Source organism: Eretmochelys imbricata, chromosome 27 (assembly GCF_965152235.1).
Source record: "Eretmochelys imbricata isolate rEreImb1 chromosome 27, rEreImb1.hap1, whole genome shotgun sequence".
In the NCBI taxonomy this organism is placed as follows: domain Eukaryota; kingdom Metazoa; phylum Chordata; order Testudines; family Cheloniidae; genus Eretmochelys; species Eretmochelys imbricata.
This window is the reverse complement of record NC_135598.1, coordinates 12,303,542-12,328,008: the sequence shown is the minus strand read 5'-3', so window position 1 is coordinate 12,328,008 and position 24,467 is coordinate 12,303,542. Positions and strand designations below refer to the sequence as shown.

At 44.7% G+C, this 24,467-nt stretch overlaps 1 protein-coding gene across 1 annotated transcript in view; it reads left to right on the top strand.

Moving 5' to 3' along the window:
- PLXDC1 (plexin domain containing 1) overlaps positions 1-13,298 on the top strand; it is a 48,126-nt gene extending 34,828 nt beyond the window's left edge. The window contains exons 10-14 of the mRNA XM_077806009.1: positions 3,683-3,743; positions 4,640-4,769; positions 6,977-7,012; positions 8,956-9,116; positions 13,179-13,298. Coding sequence (XP_077662135.1) covers positions 3,683-3,743; positions 4,640-4,769; positions 6,977-7,012; positions 8,956-9,116; positions 13,179-13,298 — 508 coding nt within the window. The remainder of the gene's footprint in view (positions 1-3,682; positions 3,744-4,639; positions 4,770-6,976; positions 7,013-8,955; positions 9,117-13,178) is intronic.
- The last annotated feature ends 11,169 nt before the right edge of the window (positions 13,299-24,467 follow it).

Sequence of the window (24,467 nt, the reverse complement as noted above, 5' to 3'; positions counted from 1 at the left end):
GCTAGTGCTTCCACAGCTGGCAGAGGAAGTTGCAACCTTGGGCCTAATCTAAACTGAGACCTGTAACAGTGTCAGCCTCTTTTTAGAGTTTGTACGTGGCTCTTGTTAAGAAAGTGCTAATGTGGTCCAAATCTTAAGGATAAGAGATGACTTGATCACAGTCTACAAGTACCTGACGTTTCGGATAGTAGAAGGCTCTTTAATCTGGCAGACAAAGGAAGGAGATCCAATGGCCAGAAGCTGAAGCTAGACAAGTTCAGACTAGAAATAAGATGCGTATTTTGTTTGGTTAATTAACCATTGGGATGATTTACCTAGGACCCTGATTGATTCCCCATCACTTGAAGTCTTTAAATCAAGACTATGTCTTTCTGAAAGGTCTGCTCTTGCTCAACCAGAAGTTATGAGCTGGATGCAGGAACCCCTGGTTGAGGTTCTCTGGCCTGGTTTATACAGGAGGGCAGACTATCAGATCAGAATATCTCTTAATCTTGGGCTGTGTCTGTACTGGAAACACTACTCCATTTGATGTGAGATGTCAATTAGGGCAGTCCCCCTTCTTTCTGTCCCCCTTCCATAAACTAGTATTGCAAACAATTGTCCTGCTAGTGTGGATGGGAGCAACCGAATCTAGCACAAAGTACAGAGGTCCTGACAGCCTGCAACTCTCATTGGTTTCCGTTGGATTTATGGGTATTAGGCATTTCTGGAAATCTGGCCTTAGTAGTGCTCAGTTGGGGAAAAATACATGCCATTTACCAACTGGGGAGGAGGCCAGTGGAGGAATCAGAGAGGGCTGACTGAAAGGCCAGCCCCAACTTTTTTCCTGTCTGCTCTTCATTAGGAGGATACCAGCCTGGAGTCAAATATTGTCTCTTTCTGCTGTGCGCCTTCTCCTTTCAGTGGCGTCCCAATCCAGAGTGGCTTCCACAGTGCTGGACTGTTGGCCTCTAACTCTGCCATGGTCCTAAGCAACCCCACGGATCTGATACCCTGAAGCAACTGGGATGGGCTTGGAATCCTAACCTGGATCCAGAGCCAAACTGGACCCCTGGATCAAACCCCACCCAGCTCTCCATCGGGACTTTGTGGCTCTGGCCCATCTCCAGTACAGATTAGCTGAGAGCAACGTGTGAGAAAGGAATTCAGCCTGGGGGGGGAAGGGGTGGGGGCTGCCCATCACAAAAAATACCTCACCACTGTAACTGGCACCAACAGGGCCCCTTGCTGGCAGCTTCAGCAGGCATGACCAGGAGTAAATGCTGAGCTCCCAGCTCTACCGCATGAGGCAGTTCTGCCTGCTGGTCCTGCTGCTCTGCAACCCAGGCAGCCTTCTGTGGCAGGGGCTGCCATCCTCCTGGCCCTCCCCTGTTTTTAAGATCAGGCCAGACAAACTCCAGCCAGGGATGGGCTATACTTGATCCTGCCTCAGCGTGGGGGGTGGGCTGGACTAGATGACCTCTCAGATTCCCTTCCAGACCTACATTTCTCTGATTCCAAGCAGCAGAGAGAGGCCGGTGAGGGAAGGAGGGGAGCTGCCCAGGGCTGACTTTAGGTTTCAGATGGAGGGACATGTGGCAGGTGAATGGGTCACGGAGACTGAACTCCCCTCTGGTCCCTACAGTTGTGGGCTGAGGGTCCCCTTGGGTCAGGAGTGAGGCATGTTGATGGGGGAACCTGCCTGTCACCGCTGTGCCTGTCCAGAGTGGTCAGCGTCTGGGGTGGGGATGGGGGGATGTCTTTGGGCTCTGCCTGCCATCCCAGGATTTAAATAGGCCGTCTCCTTTTGCCAGCATGGCAATGAGGAGTATGCAGCAGTTTAATGAGGTTTCAGTGAAATAGATGTATTTTGAGCTGGTGGCAGGGGAGGGGACCCAGTAACACAGATCTGCTGCTTCTGTGTAGTGATGTTCATGCAAAGGAAATGCCCGGCTGCTCAGGGACAGCATTCCCTCTGGCGCCCTCTTCATCTCCACTCCCAACAGCACTCTAGATAGGAGGTGGCTCTATTCTGCCTCCCTGGCGGAGAGGGGCTGACTGGGATAGGGCTCCGGGGGAAGCTGTGTTCCTCCTTTCTGTCTCTGCTTTATATCATAGTCCTCCAGGGCTCATGCTCGTGTCTTTTCTCCCCTTTGTGCAACAGCTCCATCTCCAGTCTCAAGCGAACCTGTGTGACACAGCTGGGGCAGCGAATGGCTCTGACTCCCTCCCTCAAGCTAGCATACTAGGCAGGCATCAATCCTCAATTCAGTGCCTCCCACTGGGCTGAGGCTGAAGCATAACCCATAGCCATGGGGTTTCCTTCTGAAATGACCATCACCCAGTCAGTGGCTTCAGAGGAGAAAATCTTCTGTTATTACCAGCGAGAGAGATGGGTGAAGCTGGTTGTAAAAACAAATCCCAAATAAGGCAGATCAGGTCTGGGTCCTGGCTGGTCTGAAACCCCGATGCTCATGGCAATCCTTTTGCAGTCCATCTCTAATTATTGTTGCAGGCAACTCTGGTCTTCCAACCCCCAGTTCACTGAAGCTCATTTGTACTATTATTATTTGTATTACTGTAACACCTAGAAGCCCTGGTTGAGAGGCATTTGTCCCCAGGGCCATACATGCATATCGGCCCGCTAAGAGCTTACAATCTAAATAGACAAGACAGTCAAAGGCTGGGAGAAAGGGAATTATTTCCTCCATTTTACATGTGGGGAAGCTGCAGCATGGAGAGATTTAGGGTGGGATTGTAGAGAGGACCTAAGCTAGTCGGTCACTGTCTCATTGACTTCCAAAAGGGGCTCATCCTCTTTGAAGAATCCCACCTGCTATGACTTGTCCACCATCACACAGGAAGCTGGTAGCACATCCAGGAACTGAACTGTCCCCTAAGTTCTAGTGTAGTGCTTCAACCACAAGACCATGCCTCTTCTTCGTCTGTTCCCTGGCTAGGACGGATTGAATCTTTGCTCTTGCTGAGCTCCTAATTTCTATGGGAGCAACATTTCAGCACAGTGGAGGTTAGGAACTCTGTGGGACCTGAATTCCCCAGAGGCCCCCTTCTGCTCAGCTTGCTTGTCTTTGGGTGGATGCCTTGTACTGGCTGAGTCCTTGATTCACCCTTCAGTGATCCCCTGAGACCTTCCCAAGGTCAGAGTTCTGCTCAGTTCCCTCTGTTTTTGCAGAGAATTCTCTAGCTGGTGTTTTCTTGGTGCTGTATAATATTATTATTATGTTGCTTTTCTTGTGCAGATGTTGCTGGAAAAAACACTGCGGAGTTCATGGCCTTCCCCTGGCAGAGTCCAGAGGACGGAAATTCAAAGTCACTGTATATATACGTATATATAGTCCTATTTTCCTGCCCCTCTCTGTCTTCCAGAAAGAGGAAAGTTTGGGTCCTTCCAGCACAGCTGTGTTGGAATCCCAATGTCCATCGGGACCCCCTTCTATCTGATCTTTTCAGTCCTCTGCAATTGGCTAATTTCAGATATGTATTTGTCCAATTATCTATACATAATGCCCGTCGTGGTAGCACCTGCGGTTCTCACACTGATTACCACCATACGTGTGAGATAAGCAATGCCACCCACATAAGATGGTCACATGACCATTGTGGCCTAAACCCTGGCTGGCTTTGCTAGCTGTGTCTAGAAGAGAATGCACCCATCACTGAGTAACATCCTTTCTCTCTGTAGATGCTCCAGTGGGTTTGACCGATACCGTGAGGAGTGGCTGTCACATGGCTGTGGCCAAGAGGTGAGATCGAGGGAAGGCTTATTTCCCTTGGGCTGACAGTGTGATGATGTCAGTGGCCCCCAGCTTCCCAGAAAAGGTGGATTCTGCTCACAGGTTACTCTACCTCTCTCTCTCATGGTGAGAGATTTGGCTGCCTCTGGAATTCCCACTAAGACAATTGGTTCTCAGACCTGTTTGTAGCCATTTAGCTCCTGAGACAGAGAGAGGGTTGAATTGCCTATGACACAGAACAAAGGAAAAGAGATTCAGACAATGGCATATGTCCCAGCCCTCCAGAGATGAAGACTCCTTATGAGCTCTGCATGGTCCATAAGAACATAAGGACTGCCATTCTGGAACAGACCAATGGTCCATCTAGTCTGGTATCGTCCCTCCCTGCTGCACCAGAAACAGTGATCCATTTTGTTAAGTATCTCACCTCCCTGCCTTAGAGGAATGATCGATGGCCCATGTAATCTGGCATCCCACCTTCTTGCTATACTGGAAGACACCAGTAGTCCTTCTAATCTGGTGTCCTGTCTCTGGCATTGGCCAATGCTGGAAGCTTCAGAGAAAGGTCTAAAAGCCTCCATAAAGCACCTGAAGGTGCAATCCGATTGGGGAGATTTCTTCCTGACCCTCTGGAGCATGATTATTATCCACCCTGAAGCATGAAGATATTTAGCCCTTGCCATTTTAATCCTAGCTAGTATAATTATCTCTACACTGCCTGAATGAATCGGTTTGCCTAAGAAAGATCAGCTCTGGTGATACATCTTGTTGGTTTCCCCCCTCCCAAAAACCCTCAAAGTCGCTGCTTTGTGCCCAGTTTACTGGCTGGGTTGATTTAGGCACAAAGGGGTCCTGTTGCTGGAAGATTGCTGGGAATAGTAGCCTTTCTCCATTTGTCTTTTCAGTCGGACGAGAGGACCTGTGAGGACTGGGCAGAGAGCGACCACTACTCACCGTCCCCAAACAGCCCCTTCACGTCATTTGATGAAGATGTCACTACCTCCTCTCTTTTCATTGGCAGCCTCACCACAGAAGGTACCGGCAGCTGGGAATGGGGTGAATAGCTGGGGTAGGGGAAGCGAGCCCAGGGCTAAAGGGCAAGCAGTAGCAGTGCTCTCCAGGCACATTGCCCCAAATGTCTGTCCCTGGAGAGATCTTTCCCTCCCAGGCCTAGTGAGATGAAGTCATATCCAAGAGAATGTAGTTAAAATTCCTGGCTAGCCAATCCTATAGCTGTAGGCACAAGGAGAGGAGTGGGGCAGAGAAAAGGAAGATCAGAATAGAGAGAGGAGAGATTCAGCATGATCTAGAAGGTGGCATAGGTGAGACCTCCCCGTGGAGGGGAACTCACAGCTGCATTGCAGCTGCCTTGCACTGGTGGCATAACGTGACTACAGAGCAGCCATAAAACTCTCCTATCATGAATAACCCCCGTGTGAAGGGGCATGCAGGCACAGCAAGCTGGTATAACATGCATCGTTTGATAGGGTTGGAAAAAAGTGCAAGTTATGCTAGACTCATCTCTGAACATGGTCCAGCTTCTCTTGACATGGAGCCACAGAGTTCCTCACCATCATGATCCAAGCATTCTAGTTTGGGGTCTGTTTGGGTCTGGGGTTTTGATTTAAACTCTTCTCCAAAACCTCCCCTTGGTGTAACCCACCAGACCACAGTGCGGAACTTTGTCTCCTTCTAATGGATGCTCCATGAAAGGTTAAGGACCCTGCTGGACTTTAGCTCAAGCAGTAGAGATCCCCTGTTTGATCCCCACTGACGACCTATGACTGGCGGTGTCATCACATTGTGGGTAATAAACCCATAGGCATGTGCATTACCTTCTGGTCCAAGAATGGAATTCTCTCTGGTATAAAGAAAAGGAGTACTTGTGGCACCTTAGAGACTAACAAATTTATTTGAGCATAAGCTTTCGTGAGCTACAGCTCACTTCATCGGATGGTTTAAGAAGCCCCAAGTAAAGGCCCAGAGACCTTTGGGACACCCCTATTAATCCTATTAACACATGGGCCGTGTCTTCCCGTCCGTGGCAGGTATCACTTCAATTTCACTGTTTAATAGTTCCTCATGCAAAACGCTAATTAGAATAAATAGAAAGGAACATGAGTAATTGTCCTTGAGCAATGGAGAATGGGGGCATGGAGAGTGCGTGGCTGACGGATCAACTTTGAAAAGAGCAATTAAGGGAAGGGGGAAAAAACCACACCACTGAGCTGATTTTCCAACTCACGGTTGAGTCTTGGAAGAACAAGAGGCTTTTTGTGACACATTCAAGCATGAAATTAATTTGTAATCTTGGACAGAAACAAGCAGCCAGCTGTGTGAGGCAGCAAATTTTATCTGAGAAGCAAAGCAAAACAGGACGCACCCCTTTGCATCTTCCCCACCCAGCCTGGCTTTGCTCAGTGGAGACGTATGTGAATGCAGCTGACTAGCTGGCGTCCTGTCATTTATTTCAGCGCCTGGGGTAGACAGAGTCCAAGCTAAGCAGCAAAGAAATCTGGGTCAGGATTTTTGCTGGACTGTCTCATAGGTGCTCATGTCAGACAGGGAGCCTCCTACAATCTGTACGGTGTTACCTTCCAGGCAGAGAATAAATGGAAATGGATTTCTGGCCCCCCATGGAGTGGACTCTGGGTTAACATCCTTGCCTTACCTATATGAGTCAGCAGAGAGCTAGCAATGTACACTGACATGTTGCAGCAAATGGCATAGATTAAATATAAAGAGAGTCTTAAAAGTGATTACCTCATTCGGGTCTGAATTTTCCAGATCTAGACTTTTGGGGAATTATGCATGTGCACACACACTCATGAATCAACTAACCTTTGCCATTCCTATCCACTCCTATCAGAAGAGTGTGATTGCACATCACAGGCAAACATAGGGCCTGATCCTTTATACATTCATTACTACGCACAGTGCTTCCATGCTGAGAGTGCTTATTTAAGGAGAGATTCATTAAGAACTTCAATTGCCACATGCACTGAATGGGACTGTAAACAAAACCCCTGACATTTCACTATTGTCTTGTCTTGTTTTCTGGGTGTTTTTCCCCCCACCAAACTGAATGAGGTAAAACTATTCTTAACTGTAACAGGGCAATACAAAGAGGCATGTTTTAGGGGCGGAACTATATATGGGGTGTAGTGGTGTACAAAATGAAGAGCCCCATAAGGGTCTACTAACTTTTCTACCCTTTTCTTGCTTTTGTTTCCCTCTTACAGATGACACAAAGCTGAATCAGTTTGCAGGAGGGGATGGTAAGTCTTTAACCTTCTCATCACCCAGTCAGATTCTTCCTAAGGGGAATGTGTTATGTGAAATCAAATGCACTGGTTAGTTATGTGAAGTGTTGCAGTTGTGTCAGTCCCAGGATATTAGAGAGACAAAGGTGGGTGAGGTAGTATCTTTTATTGGACCAGCTTCTGTTGGTCCAACAAAAGATATTACCTCACTCACCTTGTTCTCTGGCTAGTTATAGTAAGTCAAAGGAGAGGGCAAGAAAACCCCAGATTTAAAGGGATGCAAGCAAGATCAGAATCCTGTTATCCTCACCTGGGTTACTAATACTACCTTGGGATGGTAAAAACTGAGAGAATTGGAACAATCTGATTATCCCTGAAGCGGTGTGTTTGTATTTGTCTATTTCTCAGCCCTGGCAGATAACTAGGCTGATCAGTTTTCATTTTCTATATAATCCATTTCACTCTCTGGTCCCCATGTATTCCCACAGGTGAGTTGCCTTTGAGTTTCCTCAACAGTTCAGGAGAATGTTTAAAACTTAATATTGTAAAGCAGCACTGCTATTAGTCCAGCTCTGATTCTCTCTGTTTCCTTTATGCCAATGGTACATCTCCGATGTCTAGGTTATCATAGTGCTGTTACGACTGGGGTCTGAGGACTGTCACAATGCTTCTTGCTGTGATGTATAGTTCACAGTCAGTACTGTGGCACCAGCATCCCTGGACATTTGTGGAAGGTGTATATGTAAACCATAAGTCCATCCCACTTATGCTAAAGTTGCTCATAGAGGTTAATAATAAAATCCCACTGACTATCATAGGTGCAGGATTAGGCCCTCTGTAACCAAAAAGCCTTTGAAATCTGAGACCTTCTCAATTTCAGCCAAATTGCTCCTTGAACGTCTGGTAATGTCAATACTAATCTGTACCTGAATCACCCTCCATGGCTCTGCTCGCTTCTCCCCTCTGTGCAATTGAATATTCATGACTAAGAAATGAAAGGGACTGTGGGCACGATATGCTAAGAACACCAGGCACCATACGGCTAATGGGTTTGCATCAGAATGAGCATCTTGGTACATGAGGAATATAGACTGAGCGAGCTCTTGCTCATTCATCTCTCCAGCCAAATACTGCTGTCCTCTGAAAGGGATTGTAGGATTCAGGAGCCACTCCCCAGGGGGACAGTTTGCTTCATCTAAATTATTTTGGGGTTAAAAAACACAAGAGCAGGATGTGGGGAATGTATTGCAAGCATCACTGTAATAAGTTAATTGGCTGCAGGTGAGTCACACACACTGCACTGGGAAGCCGGTAGTAGAAGATCCTTCAGCTCGAATCATGGGCCTCTACCAGTTGAACTAACAGAGATCTCCTTGATAGTCACAGTAGCTCACTTCTGCTCTCTATGAACCAGCCACATGCTTGGCTTCACAAGAACAGCAGCACTGGGGGAACTGTCTCTGACTTTCCTTTCCACCAAGCTTCCCAACTTGCTGCCACCACTATGCACAGGACAGTCGAGGTGTATCCCATGTAACTGAAGGTATTCAGTAGGCCTGACAAATGTAATCACCAATGGGCACTGGTATGCACATCACCATATCATTGTTGAGGATGAATACTAGTGTGGGCAAAGTCCTCTCTCCTCACTGCTGCGCCGCTGTAAGCTCTCTAGCGTAGCCACTCTAAGCCAACAGGAGAGAGCTCTCCCATCAATTTAAATAATCCACCCCCAGCGAGCGGCGGTAGCTATGTCAGCAGGAGAAGCTCTCCCACCAACACACCGGTGTTTAGGGCTTATTCACACCCCTGAGCGACATAAATTATCCTGACAAAAACGGTAGTGTGGACAAAGCCTAAGTCTCTCCCCTTGTTCCCAGTTCTGTGTGCTTTCTCTGCCTCTCTGATCCCAGCCATTCTCCCTGCATTCCCATCTTCTGTCACGATCCCCTTTTCAGGAGTGAGAAATGACCTTCCCACAAAGACATCTGGAGCCCCGATTCACACCGGGACCATCGTGGGCATAGTCCTGGCCATCCTGATCATTGCAGCCATTATTCTTGCTGTAATTTACATCAGCAGCCACCCCACCTCCAACGCTGCCTTGTTCTTCATTGAGGTGAGTGGACAGATCTCATCCCAGGCTGGTTCTCTCTTCCTTTGCTATCGTCAACAGAGGTGCAGCCACCTGAAATGAGGGAGACATATCCCAGTCCCCCAGCCTTTTGCTGGCCTGTTGTATGAAGTCCTTTGCGGGACCCCAGCAGGCTTCAGTACTGACTCAAATGGACTCTGAGGGCCAGATCTTTAGCTGGAGTAAATCAACATGGCTCCATTGACTTCAGTGGTGCTACACAGCTGAGGATCTGCCCTCTAAATCTATTTCCTTCTCTTATGGGGGTGCCTAACCTCAGCATTCACATTGATTTGTGCAGCCACCTCATGCTGAGCCATGCAGTTGGTTGTACTGAGCCATGAATAAGAAAGAGCCAGTTTACCTCCAGGTACAGCTGCCCTCAGGGAATCCTAAACTTCTGGAGCAGGGGAGGGAGTATGAGTCTCTCTCACCTAGGACTTGGGAACCGACCATGCATTTAAAGTTACATTTTGTTGCAGTCTGAATCCTCTCAGCAGGGTTGATTCAGATATGTTTCAATTAACCTTGCTGCCTTGCACTTATACTGCATCTAGGGAAGCAGGAAGAGAGGAGCAGCAGGGGGCCTTTGATATAGTTCAAATCTATGTGTTTCTTTTCATGGTCCTACAGTCACAGCTAATCTTCAGCTTCCAGTTGTTGATGTCTGAAACCCAGGTTTTTTCTCTTTCACTCACACCCAGCTTTTCTCTTTCACTCTCTCACAACCTTTCTCTTTCACTCATTCACACACAGTCACAGACTTTCACATGCTCACCCACAGTTACTCACACTTTATTTCTCTCTTTCGCACTCTCTCTGACACAAATGCTCAAAACACGCAGATTCCAGACCCAGCGCTCAGCTGGACTGGAGCTGTAACAAAGGTGAGATTGGTACCTTTTGAGTTGGGTTTGGGAAATTAAAACTGACGGGCTTTAATAATAGATGCTGTTCCATCCTCCAAGATGTAACTGATGGTGTGAATGTTTTAAATGCAGATTTTTCATTTCCAAATAATCAGGGGCGCTGATGTTCTCTCTCTGCTGTTTGCAAATGACTCCTTGGCTTTCACAGACACCTGGGGCAGTCAGGAGTGGGTTAATTCCAGCATGGAATCTATTTTGGGGGAGGTGAGCAACAGGAAGCTTCTACCCTTTCTCCTGATAGCCCTTGTTATTCCTCAGTCTGTCTCTTTCCTATGATGTCTTCTGGACCCTTTTACCATAGTAGCTGAAAGAAAAGGAGTACTTGTGGCACCTTAGAGACTAACCAATTTATTTGAGCATAAGCTCTCGTGAGCTACAGCTCACTTCATCGGATGCATACTGTGGAAACTGCAGAAGACATTATATACACAGAGACCATGAAACAATACCTCCTCCCACCCCGCTCTCCTGCTGGTAATAGCTTATCTAAAGTGATCACTCTCCTTACAATGTGTATGATAATCAAGGTGGGCCATTTCCAGCACAAATCCAGGTTTCCTCACCCCCCCCCCCCTTTTTTTTTCAAAAACCACACACACAAACTCACTCTCCTGCTGGTAATAGCTTATCTAAAGTGATCACTCTCCTTACAATGTGTATGAAAATCAAGGTGGGTCATTTCCAGCACAAATCCAGGTTTTCTCACACCCCCCCCCCAAATACACACAAACAAACTCACTCTCCTGGTGGTAATAGCTTATCCAAAGTGACCACTCTCCCTGCAATGTGCATGATAATCAAGGTGGGCCATTTCCAGCACAAATCCAGGTTTTCTCACCCCCCCCACCCCCATACACACACAAACTCACTCTCCTGCTGGTAATAGCTGACCACTCTCCTTACAATGACAGGTTTCAGAGTAACAGCCGTGTTAGTCTGTATTCGCAAAAAGAAAAGGAGTACTTGTGGCACCTTAGAGACTAACCTATTTATTTGAGCATAAGCTTTCGTGAGCTACAGCTGATGAAGTGAGCTGTAGCTCATGAAAGCTTATGTTCAAATAAATTGGTTAGTCTCTAAGGTGCCACAAGTACTCCTTTTCTCCTTACAATGTGTATGATAATCAAGCTGGGCCATTTCCAGAATAAATCCAAGTTTAACCAGAACGTCTGGGGGGGGGGGGGAAGGAAAAAACAAGGGGAAATAGGCTACCTTGCATAATGACTTAGCCACTCCCAGTCTCTATTTAAGCCTAAATTAATAGTATCCAATTTGCAAATGAATTCCAATTCAGCAGTTTCTCGCTGGAGTCTGGATTTGAAGTTTTTTTGTTGTAAGATAGCGACCTTCATGTCTGTAATTGCGTGACCAGAGAGATCGAAGTGTTCTCCAACTGGTTTATGAATGTTATAATTCTTGACATCTGATTTGTGTCCATTTATTCTTTTACGTAGAGACTGTCCAGTTTGACCAATGTACATGGCAGAGGGGCATTGCTGGCACATGATGGCATATATCACATTGGTGGATGTGCAGGTGAACGAGCCTCTGATAGTGTGGCTGATGTTATTAGGCCCTGTGATGGTGTCCCCTGAATAGGAGAGTGGTCACTTTGGATAAGCTATTACCAGCAGGAGAGTGAGTTTGTGTGTGTGATTTTTGGAAAAAAAAGTGGGGGGGGTGAAAAAACCTGGATTTGTGCTGGAAATGGCCCACCTTGATTATCATACATTTTGTAAAGAGAGTGGTCAATTTGGATGGGCTATTACCAGCAGGAGAGTGAGTTTGTGGGGGGAGGGTGAGAAAACCTGGATTTGTGCTGGAAATGGCCCAACTTGATTATCATACACATTGTAAGGAGAGTGATCACTTTAGATAAGCTATTACCAGCAAGAGAGCGGGGTGGGAGGAGGTATTGTTTCATGGTCTCTGTGTATATAATGTCTTCTGCAGTTTCCACAGTATGCATCCGATGAAGTGAGCTGTAGCTCACGAAAGCTTATGCTCAAATAAATTGGTTAGTCTCTAAGGTGCCACAAGTACTCCTTTTCTTTTTGCGAATACAGACTAACACGGCTGTTACTCTGAAACCTGTCATAGTAGCTGAGTGCCTCACAATTGTTTAATGTATTTATCCTCACAACTCCCCCCATGAAGCAGGGCAGTACTATTATCCACATTGTACAGACAGGGAACTGAGCCATAGAGGCTAAGACCCAGAACCTCAAAGGGATTTAGGCTTCTGACTTCTATTGATTTCAATGGGAAATAGGAGCCTAAATACCTTTTTTGGATCTGGGCCTAAGTAACTTGTGCAAGGTCACACAGGAAATCTATGGCAGAGTAGGGAATTGAACTGGGTATTCCCAAGTCCAAGCTAGTTCTCTAACCACTGAACAGTCCTTTCTTTCTGGAGGACCTGAGGCCTGATTTCACCAAAGTCCTCATTTCTTCTCTCTCCCCACTTTAATCCTGTTAAGTGGTTAATGCATTGGAGTTAGCCTTTTAGGCAATAGTGTTAGCCTACTGGACTGTAGTGGTGTGACACTGGATTAAGGCCTGGTCTACACTTAAAGTAGGTTGACCTAGCTATGTTTTCACACCCCTGAGCACGGCAGTTAAGCCGGTCTAACCCTAGTTTAGGTATGGCTAGGTCAGTGGAGGAGTTCTTCTGTTGACCTAGCTACCACTTCTCAGGGAGGTGGATGACCTACATCCATGGGGAAAAACCTTTCTGTGATGTAGGAAGCATCTGTGCTACGGGGCTATAGCACTGCAGTGTTGTGGTGTGCTGCTATTGCTCCCGTAGCATAGACGTGTCCTCAGCTTTTCCTGCAATAGTGTTCCAGCACTGGGGAATATGAATACAATGAAACCTGTCCTAAGTGATCGCAGATCTACACAAGTCAGCTGGTTGAAAGTAGGACTTCTCTTAGAGAAGGAGGGCACTCCGTGGCATATGGAGTGGTCTCTTAAGGCAGGAAGTTGCCTTTTAATAAGGATGGGCTCTTGTATAGGTTAAATGTTGTTGTTTCAGGTCTGGGTTTCAAACTTCCCAGCATGCCCCAAATTAAAGCCTCTTCCTTAGCTTTTAATGCACTCGTATCTTTGTCCACAGCGGAGACCACACCACTGGCCAGCCATGAAGTTCCGAAACCACACTAACCACACAACATACTCTGAGGTGGATCCTGCTGGCCATGAGAAGGAGGGCTTTGTGGAAGCAGAACAGTGCTGAGCACATTCCTTTTCCTTCCCCGCCCCCACAACCTCCCTTGTCTTCAGGGTTAGAGTCTCCTGTTATTCTACTGCAAACTCTCTCCTCTGTCGGGAAAGGAACAGGAACCAGAGGCAAAAGACCCAATGGAACATTGAAAAAGAACGAATCAGGGCAATGCAAAGATGCGACTCTGCAGGACTCCTCTGGGAACAGCAGAGCCTGAAGCAGGGGCAGTGCATTATGACATCAGTCTGCCTGCAGTTTGGTGCCAGAGCCCTGGGGGTGTCAGTAGGGAAAGCTGTAGTTGAGTTAGGGGTTTTTTGATGTAGTGTTGACTTCTTCCCTCCCACCTCAGGCATCTAAGATGAGCAGTTCCCAATCTGGGCCCGCATCCTTTCCTCCTCCACTCATCATTCCACCCCACTGCTTCGAACCCTACCCGTCTCTCCTTCAGGCTAATAGCTCTCCCCCTCTGTCCAGGGAGCAAAGAAGATCTGGCCATTCTAAGGCTCATGCCCTGTAAAGGATTCACCTTCAGTGGCACTTCTCCAGTCACCTGTCCTTTCTGGTCAGTCACATTATTTTGCTGATGCCCCTGAGGGAGATGTAGTGGTGGATGAGAGACCTCAGATCCCTTCCTCCAAACCCAGGTTGTCTTCTACTCTCATCACAGCCGCCAAACCAGATCAGATTACAATGGGAGAGGGTGGGGAAAGAGCATTATGGAAAATGTTGTTCTCCCAGAGCTAAAACCTGAAGTAAACTCAAGCAAATTTTTCACTGAAGTCAATGGAAGTTTCATCTTAGTGAGGACAGAGATCTAGAGATTGAACTCAGTTGCACTGTTATAAATCCTGAGTAACTCTATTGGAATCAATGCATCTAAAGCCTGATCCAAAGTCCATTGCAGTCAATGGGAGTCTTTCAATTTACTTCAGTTGGCTTTAGATGAGGCCTCTACTGGGGATTTTCACTGGTATCACATTCTGGCCCTGAGTAAGGACTTTAGCATTAGATCTCTAGAGGTTTTCTTTTTCTTATCCTTTGCGGTCAGAACCAAAGACTAATCTACAGAAAATAAAGGCTCTATCCTGCTCCCTTTGAACCCAGTTGAATAACTCCCATTGACTCCAACTGGAGCAGGAGTGGGCCCAAAATTAAGGAAAGACAGACACCCAAACAGACTCCAAAAGCTGGTGTGAAGTGCTATTTGCATTCCCAGAAGAAACAGGGTGAGTTTGTTGTGTTGTTTTTTCATGGTCCTTGTCTATTTATTCTGATGTCATGTTTGGTGCATATTTTATCTACTGGCTGGTTCAGCTGTCACTGGCGGTGATTACTGCCAAAGGCAGGGTCTGTCTAATTAATGTTTTCAGTCTCATGGGCTGAATTTATATAGCCATTAAGGATAAATATGGATGCTGGGTGGCATTTAGACCCTGGCTTATACTTCTTCAGACTTAGCCACTAGGGAAGCTTTTGGTGCATCTGATTATGTCATGAAGACACCAAAATGCTCAAACAGGGTAAGTCAGGCAGAACCATGCCAAGTTTTTATGGGCCATCAGCCCAGACATTCTCTCTCTAGGGATATTTAGAAGATAAACTTTAGCTCCAAGCAGGATCTTGAGCTAGAAGGTTGATTTCTCTCCTCTTGCCCTCAGTCAAATAAGTGTAAAGGAACACTGTCATGTAGTGCAGTGGTTCTCAAAGCCAGTCCGCTGCTTGTTCAGGGAAAGCCCCTGGCGGGCCGGACCAGTTTGTTTACCTGCCGCGTCTGCAGGTTCGGCTGATTGCGGCTCCCACTGGCTGTGGTTCGCTGCTGCAGGCCAATGGGGGCTGTGGGAAGGGCGGCCAGCACGTCCCTTGGCCCACGCCGCTTCCCGCAGCCCCCATTGGCCTGGAGTGGTGAACCGCAGCCAGTGGGAGCCGCGATCAGCTGAACCTGCGGACGCGGCAGGTAAACAAACCGGTCCGGCCCACCAGGAGCTTTCCCTGAACAAGCGGTGGACCAGCTTTGAGAACCACTGATGTAGTGTATACCATAAATCTGGCCTTTATTAAAATGGTTATAATCTGATAGGAGATTTCAATCTCTTTATAAAATAATTACATTTTTTCCACCTGTTAGATTTATACAGAATATTAACTGGCAAAGAGAAAATCAGTTGGGTACTTCTGTTTACTTGTCTCATAATACAAGAGGACATCCAGTGATTGTGAAAGAGTCCAAATGTAAAGCAAATATACTTTACACAATGCATAATTAACCCATGTAACTCACTGCCACAAAAATTATTGCAGCCAAGATCTTAGTAGGGTTCAAAAGAGGATTAGACATTTAGATGGAGAATTAAAACATGCAAAATTGTGTTAAGTAGGATAAAAATGTGTAAGTTATATAATAAACTGTCATGCTTCAGGGCATAAACCAAAGGCCTGTGGTCTGAATGCCTGTGGTCAGGAAGAAACTTTCCTTATGGGCAGTTATTTCATAGTAGCCCACTAAGCGGTTTCTTCCATGCAGGCATCTGATACTGGGAACTGTCATAGACTGGATACCAGATTAATCATTAAATGAACAATCAGTATTATCTATTAAGGCAATGTTCCTAATTTCCCAGCAGTGAACAGAAAAAATTCATTATTGATTATGCTATGACCATGCTTTCTGGTTTTCATCTTTTTAATATTTGGCATTTTTATGTTTATTTTTAGGTAAATTTATGGCTAATTTTCAAGGAGCAAAAAGTTTTATTCGGTGTTAAAAATATGGTTCTCCTTGAACTATAGGAAAAAATCAGACCCTTCCAGAGCTCCACTTTGCTGAGCATGACTTCTCAGCGACACTGGAATGCTTGGGGTGTCCATAAATAATTATCAAAACTGCAAAAATTGTAAATGCTAGGAATTTATCAAAACTGAATTTTAAATTTTTCTTTGGTAGGTTTTGATAAGTTTTAACCTATAATTGTCAATCCCTGTCTCTGACTGTACAATACTTCACCCCACATTTGAGGAGAAGAGGATCTGCTGTCTCACCATATGGAAATCATTCTCTGTGGTCAACTGAGAGGTAGTGCAGTGTGCTAGCACCTGATGCCTCCTCTTCCGCTCTCTCTCCTAGAAGGAGACTGAACTGGAGTGCAATTCTGCATTATTCACCCCTTCACCTAGCTGTTGTGGGCTCCTGTGTCAATGTTCTGAGAGAGCAGAGATGCAGTACAATGTTCCAGTACCAGCTGCCTTCTCCTTTATCCCCTAGAGACAGATGTGAGCAGACTCTACTTTCTAAGCCAACATCACCTAGTTGTTGTGGTTGGATCTAGAGTCATGAGTGGACCACAGAGGGGCTAAAGAAGGAAATCACCAACACAGAGAAAACAGTGTGCTGTGGAATCCTGATGATTTGAACTCCTGTTATCCAAACCTCCCTTTCTGTGTCTGCCTGAGGCTGAATCCTTGTCTATTGACTGCCAATTATCTGAACTCCAATTTATTCCAGCATATTTGGTATCACCCAGGCAGTTCAGCTAGCTAAGATTTTTCTGGACAACTCAGAATTAACCCTTGAAGTGTTAAAACAATGTGAGTTCCCAGGGGCATGTGCTTCCCTGCATTTCTTTGGAACCTGGGGCTTCTCTACACTACATGTTATGTTGGTATAACTTATGTCACTCAGGAGTGTGAATAAACCCACCCCCGTGAGGGACATAAGTTACACTGATCTAAGCACTGGTGTGGACAGCGCTGTTGTCTGTGGGAGAAGCCAACATAGCTAACGCCTCTTGTGGAGGTAGTTTTATTATGCCAGAGAGATAGCTCTCTCCCATCGGCATAGAGAGTCTTCACCAGATGTGTTACAGCAGCACAGCTGCATCGGCTAGCCCTTAATGTCAGGTGAGGCCATTTGGCCCAAGTCCATGTAAAAGCCCCTACATTGCCCATGATTCATGTGCCCATAAGACACAGAAAGGAGTTAGTCAGCAGCGTTAATTCCAGAATTAAATGTTTATTGGTAAAATATAGGAGCATGAGTGTGGGATAGAAGAAAACAAAGGATCCCAGGCATTCTTCGGTAGTGAGGTCTGGTTCTGGGAGCTCTAAGACCACTTTGGGTCAGTGGAATCAATAGGGATCAACCTTTCAGCATGCATGGTCTCTAGATTTCATTGCATGTGGCTTCACAATAGAACAGCTCTGTATCCTACTCTACAGGGCAGTTGTGAAGGATTCTCACTGCCAACCTACAAGTACTGCACCATCGTTCAAAGAAATGGAGCAGGGACCAAATAGAAGGCCATCAGCATAACTCAGATTTGGAGATGCAGGCTAATCCTGCCATTCTCACGTGCAAAGTTATAGGAAGGAATGCCAGCTGTGTGCCTAGAAGCACCTGGGTGAAGAAGGTCTTTATATCACCTGGCTTCTATAGCCATGTTCTGAAGTTTTCAGTTTAGATCTGGGTGAACCCTTTGGCTGGGCTTCCTCAGAAGCAAACTGTATAATGTACATGTGTATATTGATCTGTGTATTTTATAGCTATAAAATGGGCTAGGGCTGGTAGCTGTGCTCAGTCAATTGCTCTGCTGGTTACAGCAAGATACAAAATACAACCAACCGCTAATGCCAACCCCAATGTGTCTTTTTAAGGACAGCGCCCTTGCAGTTTGTGGCAACTGTTGATCATGTTGTTAGAGTGTAGCGGTGCTGCTTGTACTGAAATGGAGAACAACATCAGGGCATATATTAATTGATCACTTCTCTGTGCATTCAGCAGTTGGGAAAATATACAATAGGCTTTATTAAAGACAAACAAAACAAGGGCTTGTTTCTGCTCCTGCTGAAATCAGTGGCCAAACCCATTTTATTTCAATGGGAGCAGGACCTGGCTCCAAAATATTTTCTCTCTTAGTAACTGCCTACTTTCCACATACTTGAATTTACAGCACAACTGGACTATTTGTGGGGACTAAAGGCACTTTAGCTGTCTTTTAATGCAATGTATTTACTATTGATTATCTGCATGGAATACAATGTTAATACTTAACAAAAAAATTTTTTGGACTGCTTTGTTTTCAAAATAAAAAGGGCAAAGGACTGTTGGTGGTGTTATGCAAACTTCTAAGCATAATGGGAATAGTATTTTATTCTGCATTGTTTAATGGACACTATCAGAATAATAGGCATATAAGTATATTTTTAAAGATTTCCTTCTCTGTGTTACTAATAGTATATTAGATTATTAAAACAGAAAGAATTTTCAAAAACATGGGGTGTGATTCTGACCTTATATACCAGAGTAACTCCACTATCTCTTCAATGGAACAACTCCTGATTTACACCAACATAACTGAGATCTGAATCAATCCTATACTTTTATTTTCATTATGCTGTTCATTAATCTTATTTAGATTTTGCAGGTTATTCAACTTGGACAATGAAATTAGGCAGGTCAGTTTCACTTTCTTGGTCTCTGGCACTAGTACCAAGGTACTTTTATAAATGCAAAATAGTTTATTTTTTTATCTGTGAAAAGATCACTGAGGCCTTCAGGAATCCCATGGTTTAACCCAGTGCCCTTCTTATATGGTGAATGTATAAACAGGGAAGAATTATATCATGGACACATTGTCAGCACCTTAGCTATGGTGTCAAAAGGCCAGTGCTGCAATTAGCAACAGTGGGCAACAGATTAATTCTATCAAGAATTTCACTGTGATCGCTTTTATACATATATTGTTCTCAGAATGGTAATGGATACAAACACAGCAAGTATTTCCCTCAGGCATCCTCAAGGTATATTGCCATTGGCTGGATTTTAACCCTTTGAATGCTTGAACTTTCCAATTGGATAAAGAAACAGATCAGGGTGTGACAGTTTATATGCCCCTCCTCCCCCCCAAAAAATTTGTGTGTGTATGAAAATAAAACTCTTCAATGAACCTTTATGTTTATGCTAATAGTCTGTCTGTCTATAGTACTTTCCATCCAACAATCAGAAAGCATTGTAATTAATGGATTAAGCTTCACAACATCTCTGGGAGGTAGATATTAGTCCTGTTTCACAGATATATAAACTGAGGCACGGGGAAGTGCACAACAGAGGAAGGGTGGTCTTTTGGTTAAAGCACTGATGGTCATGGGATGAGTCCTTACTGATGGCCCTTGGATGTATATGATGATCTGTTTGATCCAATGCATTATCTTTTCAGGTATTTTTCTAAATGATATGCTGTAGTTCAAGCACAGTTTGGGCATGAAGCAGGAATCCTTATGGCCTCTTATGCAAAAGGTCAGACAAGATGATCACAGTGGTCCCTTCTGGCTTTAAAATCCATGAATTACTGGACTGGAACTCAGAAGATTCAGATTCAACTCCTGGCTCTACCACAGACTAGCTTCATGACCTTAGGCCAGTCATTGAATCTCTCTGTCCCTCAATTCCTTCATCTGTAAAATTGGGATAATTATCCTCCTTTTCTCCCAACCTCCAGGAAGAATTAACCACTACCTTCTGTGCCCCCAAATCTGCTGGGTGGATTTGCTACAAATGTAACCGATGTACTACCTAAGTTAAAACTCAAAGCCAGGATCCAGGGTAGCTATCAGCACCTCTGCCAGGTGAGTTGATAGGAAACCTCACATACAACTCCTTTTTCTGCACCCCTAACTAATCTGGCTGAGCTGTAAAATCAGAGGTGCCCTGAGAATCACCAAACTTAGAGATGGCAAAGATGTAGTAGGTCACCTGCCTACGCCAACCCAGTGCAGACTTGTTCCCTACATTGTCCAGTTTCAGGCTTTGTCCATTCTGGTTTCAAGTGTCTCACGCAGTGAGGCTTCCACAGCCTGGAAGAGGCTCTTTAAGCTTCTCTCTGTAGTGAACAGCACATGAGCACAGATAAGAGGGAGGAATCCGGTAATCTGATGTGTTGATAATTATCATCTCATCCTCCAGAAAAGCTTGACTAATCAGCTGAGTCTAGAGGAGCAGAAAACACCTGCACACCTCCCTTTAGCTATATCAAGCGAAGAGGCTCAAAGCACTAACCTTCACCTTCTCCCACCCCTTTCTCATTACAAAGGGATGAGGAAGAAATTCGGAGTCCATTTCACATATTGGAAATTTTCCAAAGGCTCGGTTTTGGAGGAAGTGGGGGTGGAATGTATTCCTGTTTGGTAACTAGGTTAGACTAGGCACCAGTTTTCCTTTTTCTCTTAAAACTGACCTAAATTACACAGATCCCACCCCCTCATCAAATTGCGCTAAAAGTCATAACAATAAGTAGGCAGTTTTGTTATTTTTGAAAACCCAATAAAAACCTAGACGTTTTGGCAGAATGCATGTTAAGCCTTTTTCCTCTGCACAAAAATCCATCTCAGGGTTGTTTTGATAAGAAAGAAAAGCGCATTCATATTCTTTCTTTCTTTTAAAAGCAATGAAAAGAAAAGAGCAGGTTTGCTGTTCTTTTCAGAGTAATAGTAGGTTTCATGCTCCCTGACAGGCTGCATGCTAATACACTCTGGCTTCCCGGTGCCTGCTGCTAAGGGTTAGTTCAATGACTCTACTTGGCTGTGGAGGGATTTGTAACTCTGTCACTCTACAGGCCTACAGAATAATAAGAAAACCTGCAGTGAGAATTTCCTACCTCCTCCATGCTTCCCCCTACCCTTGGCTGAAGGAGGTGGAGGTGCCAGACAGTCCACCAAGGAATGAAAATATATCACAGCTCTCGCTGTTGGCAGAAAAAGTAAATGATGCGTGGTGATTCCTGATGGAACCAATAATAGAGAATGAATTTGCACACAATCCTCCAAGACGCAGTCTGTGCCACAGGCTTTAGAAATGGAGAAAGGCAGATACTCAAAATTAGGCACGTGGCAAAAAATAGTAGAGCAGGAACCTTGAAACAGTAGTTCGATAATTCCTTTAATATTTATGACATTCCTTGTTGTTTTACTCTCTTGATTCAGCATTTCTAGTATCAAGACCTTACCAGAGTCCAGATTCTCTTCTCACTATTGGCTTACTTCTCTGGAGCTGCGCAGTGGTAATGTTGTGGAGAATCTGTATCTAGTTCTCTGTGGTATTGAGATAAACTTGGTTCTATAATGAATCAGGAGCCTATGTTCAAGTTGAGAAACATGAGTGTATGATAGGAGATGGTGGAATATGTTTAATTGTTAAGAAGGTACATTATTTCCTCCTCCCATTGTTATCTACATACCAAGAAATCCTTCAGGAACTCAGCTTTTTCTAAATCTCTAGAAAACTGAAATCCTACCCCCCCTAAAGCAAGAAGATCAGTGTCCCAATAATTGTAGGATCTGGTATTTTTCAGTTAAAAGGAAATGTTCAAAATAGGATGGTTTCCCACAAACCTGTCTCTCTCCCCCTCCCTTCCATTGGAAAAAGTAAGATATCTTATGGTTATTACATTTCTATAGCATCTTTTGTTCAAAAGGATACCAGAATACACTACAAATGTTAGATATACAAAAATCATTGAAATGCACCAAACTCTGATGTGGAACATGGCAACTGCTTCATTGTGCACAGCAACATTAGACAATAATTTAGGACAGGAGTAAAGAAAAACTGCAAGTGCAGGGGGGATTTAGGAACACAAAATGTAATTCTCCAAATTGGAATTTGATAAGGATCTTAAGTGATAGCACTCCCACTTTTGCAAGAAATGCCATGGTACATTTAATTACTATGTTGTCAGACCCCTCGGTTTTATATCTCCGTCCAAAGATCAGCAACCACAAGGTTTCCTAGCTAAGCTTTGTGTTAACTTTCTGTAATGTCCTAGAGACAAAATCTCCAGCCTCCTGGCCAGAACTTTGGAACAAACAAAGAAGAGAGACTGTTGCTGAGAGATCCCTTCCCTAGTTTATTGCAGTACTGCCTGGATAACTTGTACAGTGCAGACATAATCTGTAAAGCTTATAGTTACATACCACACTGTCAAATCTAAGTGCTTTGATAGATGGAGCTCCTACTGAATCATCAGCAATGTTGCCTGAAGAAACAAGATTTTCCTTGGAGATGTGTCACCCACAATGACCAGGCCTACCAACCTGCCTAACTTGAGACGGTGAATAAGACCACAGGCCAAGATGGTATTGGCTGCAGTAAACTTCCTATCTGAGAAGCTTCCCATGGCCTGAACAGGTGATTATCTCCATGTGGTGCTGACAGATTCCTAACTATTTAGAGCTGAACACTGCATCTTAAAAAGCATCAGAGAACGAAACAGCACCCATTATGCTTTGGCGGTCTTGCTTAGCTCTTCAGAAATCCAAAGGAATTTGATCTGAGAGGCTAATGAAGTCTTAGTGAACCAGGACTTTCTTGTACCAATGTCTATTTTTCTGTAAAGCTGAAGGATGGAATGGGTCGCTTGTGCTCCTGGAGGTTGGAAAATATGCCTTTATTCTACTAGGGAAGGAGTAGACTGGAAAAGCCAGCTCCTCAGCTGGCATTTATTCATTTTATTGGAGCTGGGATGATCTGGACTCAGCCCAGAATGTCCAGTGAGGACGTATAACACCAGAGGGCACAAGAAGTGGACTTTTCACAAGCCTGCACCATCTTCCCATTTATCTGACCAACACTCTTCCCTGCCTAGCCTCTTTCAATCTCCCATTTCCTCCATTGAAATATCTTAGTTAGAAATGGGGACTAAGGATTCCTGCATTTGGTGCCCAGCTTTGCCACTTATCTGCTGTGTGACGTTGAGGAGTCACTTAACCTCTCTCTGCTTCACTTTGTATCTTATCTGCTTCCCAGGGAGTGTTTGAGACTCAGTGATCCAATGTATCCAAAGTATTTTGAGATCCTCAGATAAAAGGAACTGCAGAAGCACAAAGTATTATTTATATTTAATAACTCTGATCAGCTTCAGGAAAGAGGTGGCGGAAACCATTAATTCCATTTCTGCTTTCCTTTAGACTAGGTCTCTCCTGTTCTGGTGCCAAGAGGATTGAAGGAAATGGGGAAACACCTTAATTGCCTGTGTGCTGGTAAACATCCCATTCTGTCCTTCAGAAGCTTTGAGGTTCCATGGCACTTTAAAAGAATACAACTCTGTTCTGCTGCTGCAGTGAGGACCAGCAGCAAATGGATTAATGCAGCACTACAAAAGTGAGATTAGGATCACTACAGCAAGGGTTAATCTGACAGAATGATCTCAGTGTGAGCCCTGCACTGCAGGACCAAGTGGATCCTCAAATAAAGGATTAATGCTTAGTCCTTTCCTCTAATTACTTTGTGCTTAATTTTCAAAGATCTTTCATTCCTCCTACTGCATCTGATTCATGTTTTCCTTGTTTCAGTATAGAAGAGAAAGGGAAAGTATGGTATGGAATTTCAGCTATTAGAATGCACCAAGATTCGGTCTCTCTTCCTTTGAGCACCATATCAGCACTTGGCTCATGTTCTCTTTGAGAGCTAGGCCAGAACCTGGGTTCTATGGGCTCCCATCACTTCCTCTTAGATCTGAGCCATATGTCTGCTTGCCTGTACATACATTGGAGGCTCTGCCTACATAGAAACTCTAATTAACCAAAACATAATGGTTTGATCCTGAGATCTCATTAAAGTGATCATATGATACAAAATATCACCTTAATTTGTTCCACATGCTAATAGAATGAATAGCAGAGCTGGTGCAGACACAATCTTAAGGCTTATTGTAGATTTTTGTCGTTTCATAAAAAGCTTTAAACGGCTCTGTTCAAGGGTAAATTAAAAGATACATCTGAGCAGTTTAACAGCATCTCAGAGTTCCATTTAAATCTCAGGAGTAAACAAGTGTTTGGCAAATGAGGGAGAATTTTTACTTAAACAGAGTTAAAATAAGAACTGAAGAACCTTTACTGCCTCTCTAAGCCTCTGAGTGAAGTGCCATGAAATTAGGTATGTACTGCATTCTTTCTTCCATGTATTATCATTATTTATTTTCATTGTGGTGGTGCCTACAATGAACTGGGTGCTGTGTGCATATGTAGGAAGATACTAGTCATGCCACCCATCATGATTTTATTTTGAGTCTCACCATATTTGGTATTTTTCTTAAAGCCCCAACTACTGGAGGCAAGAGACCATAAGAGAATCTCCGCTTTCTAGCTTTCTGTTACTATGTAGCTTTCTAGCTATTCAGTGCATTTAGAGCTCTT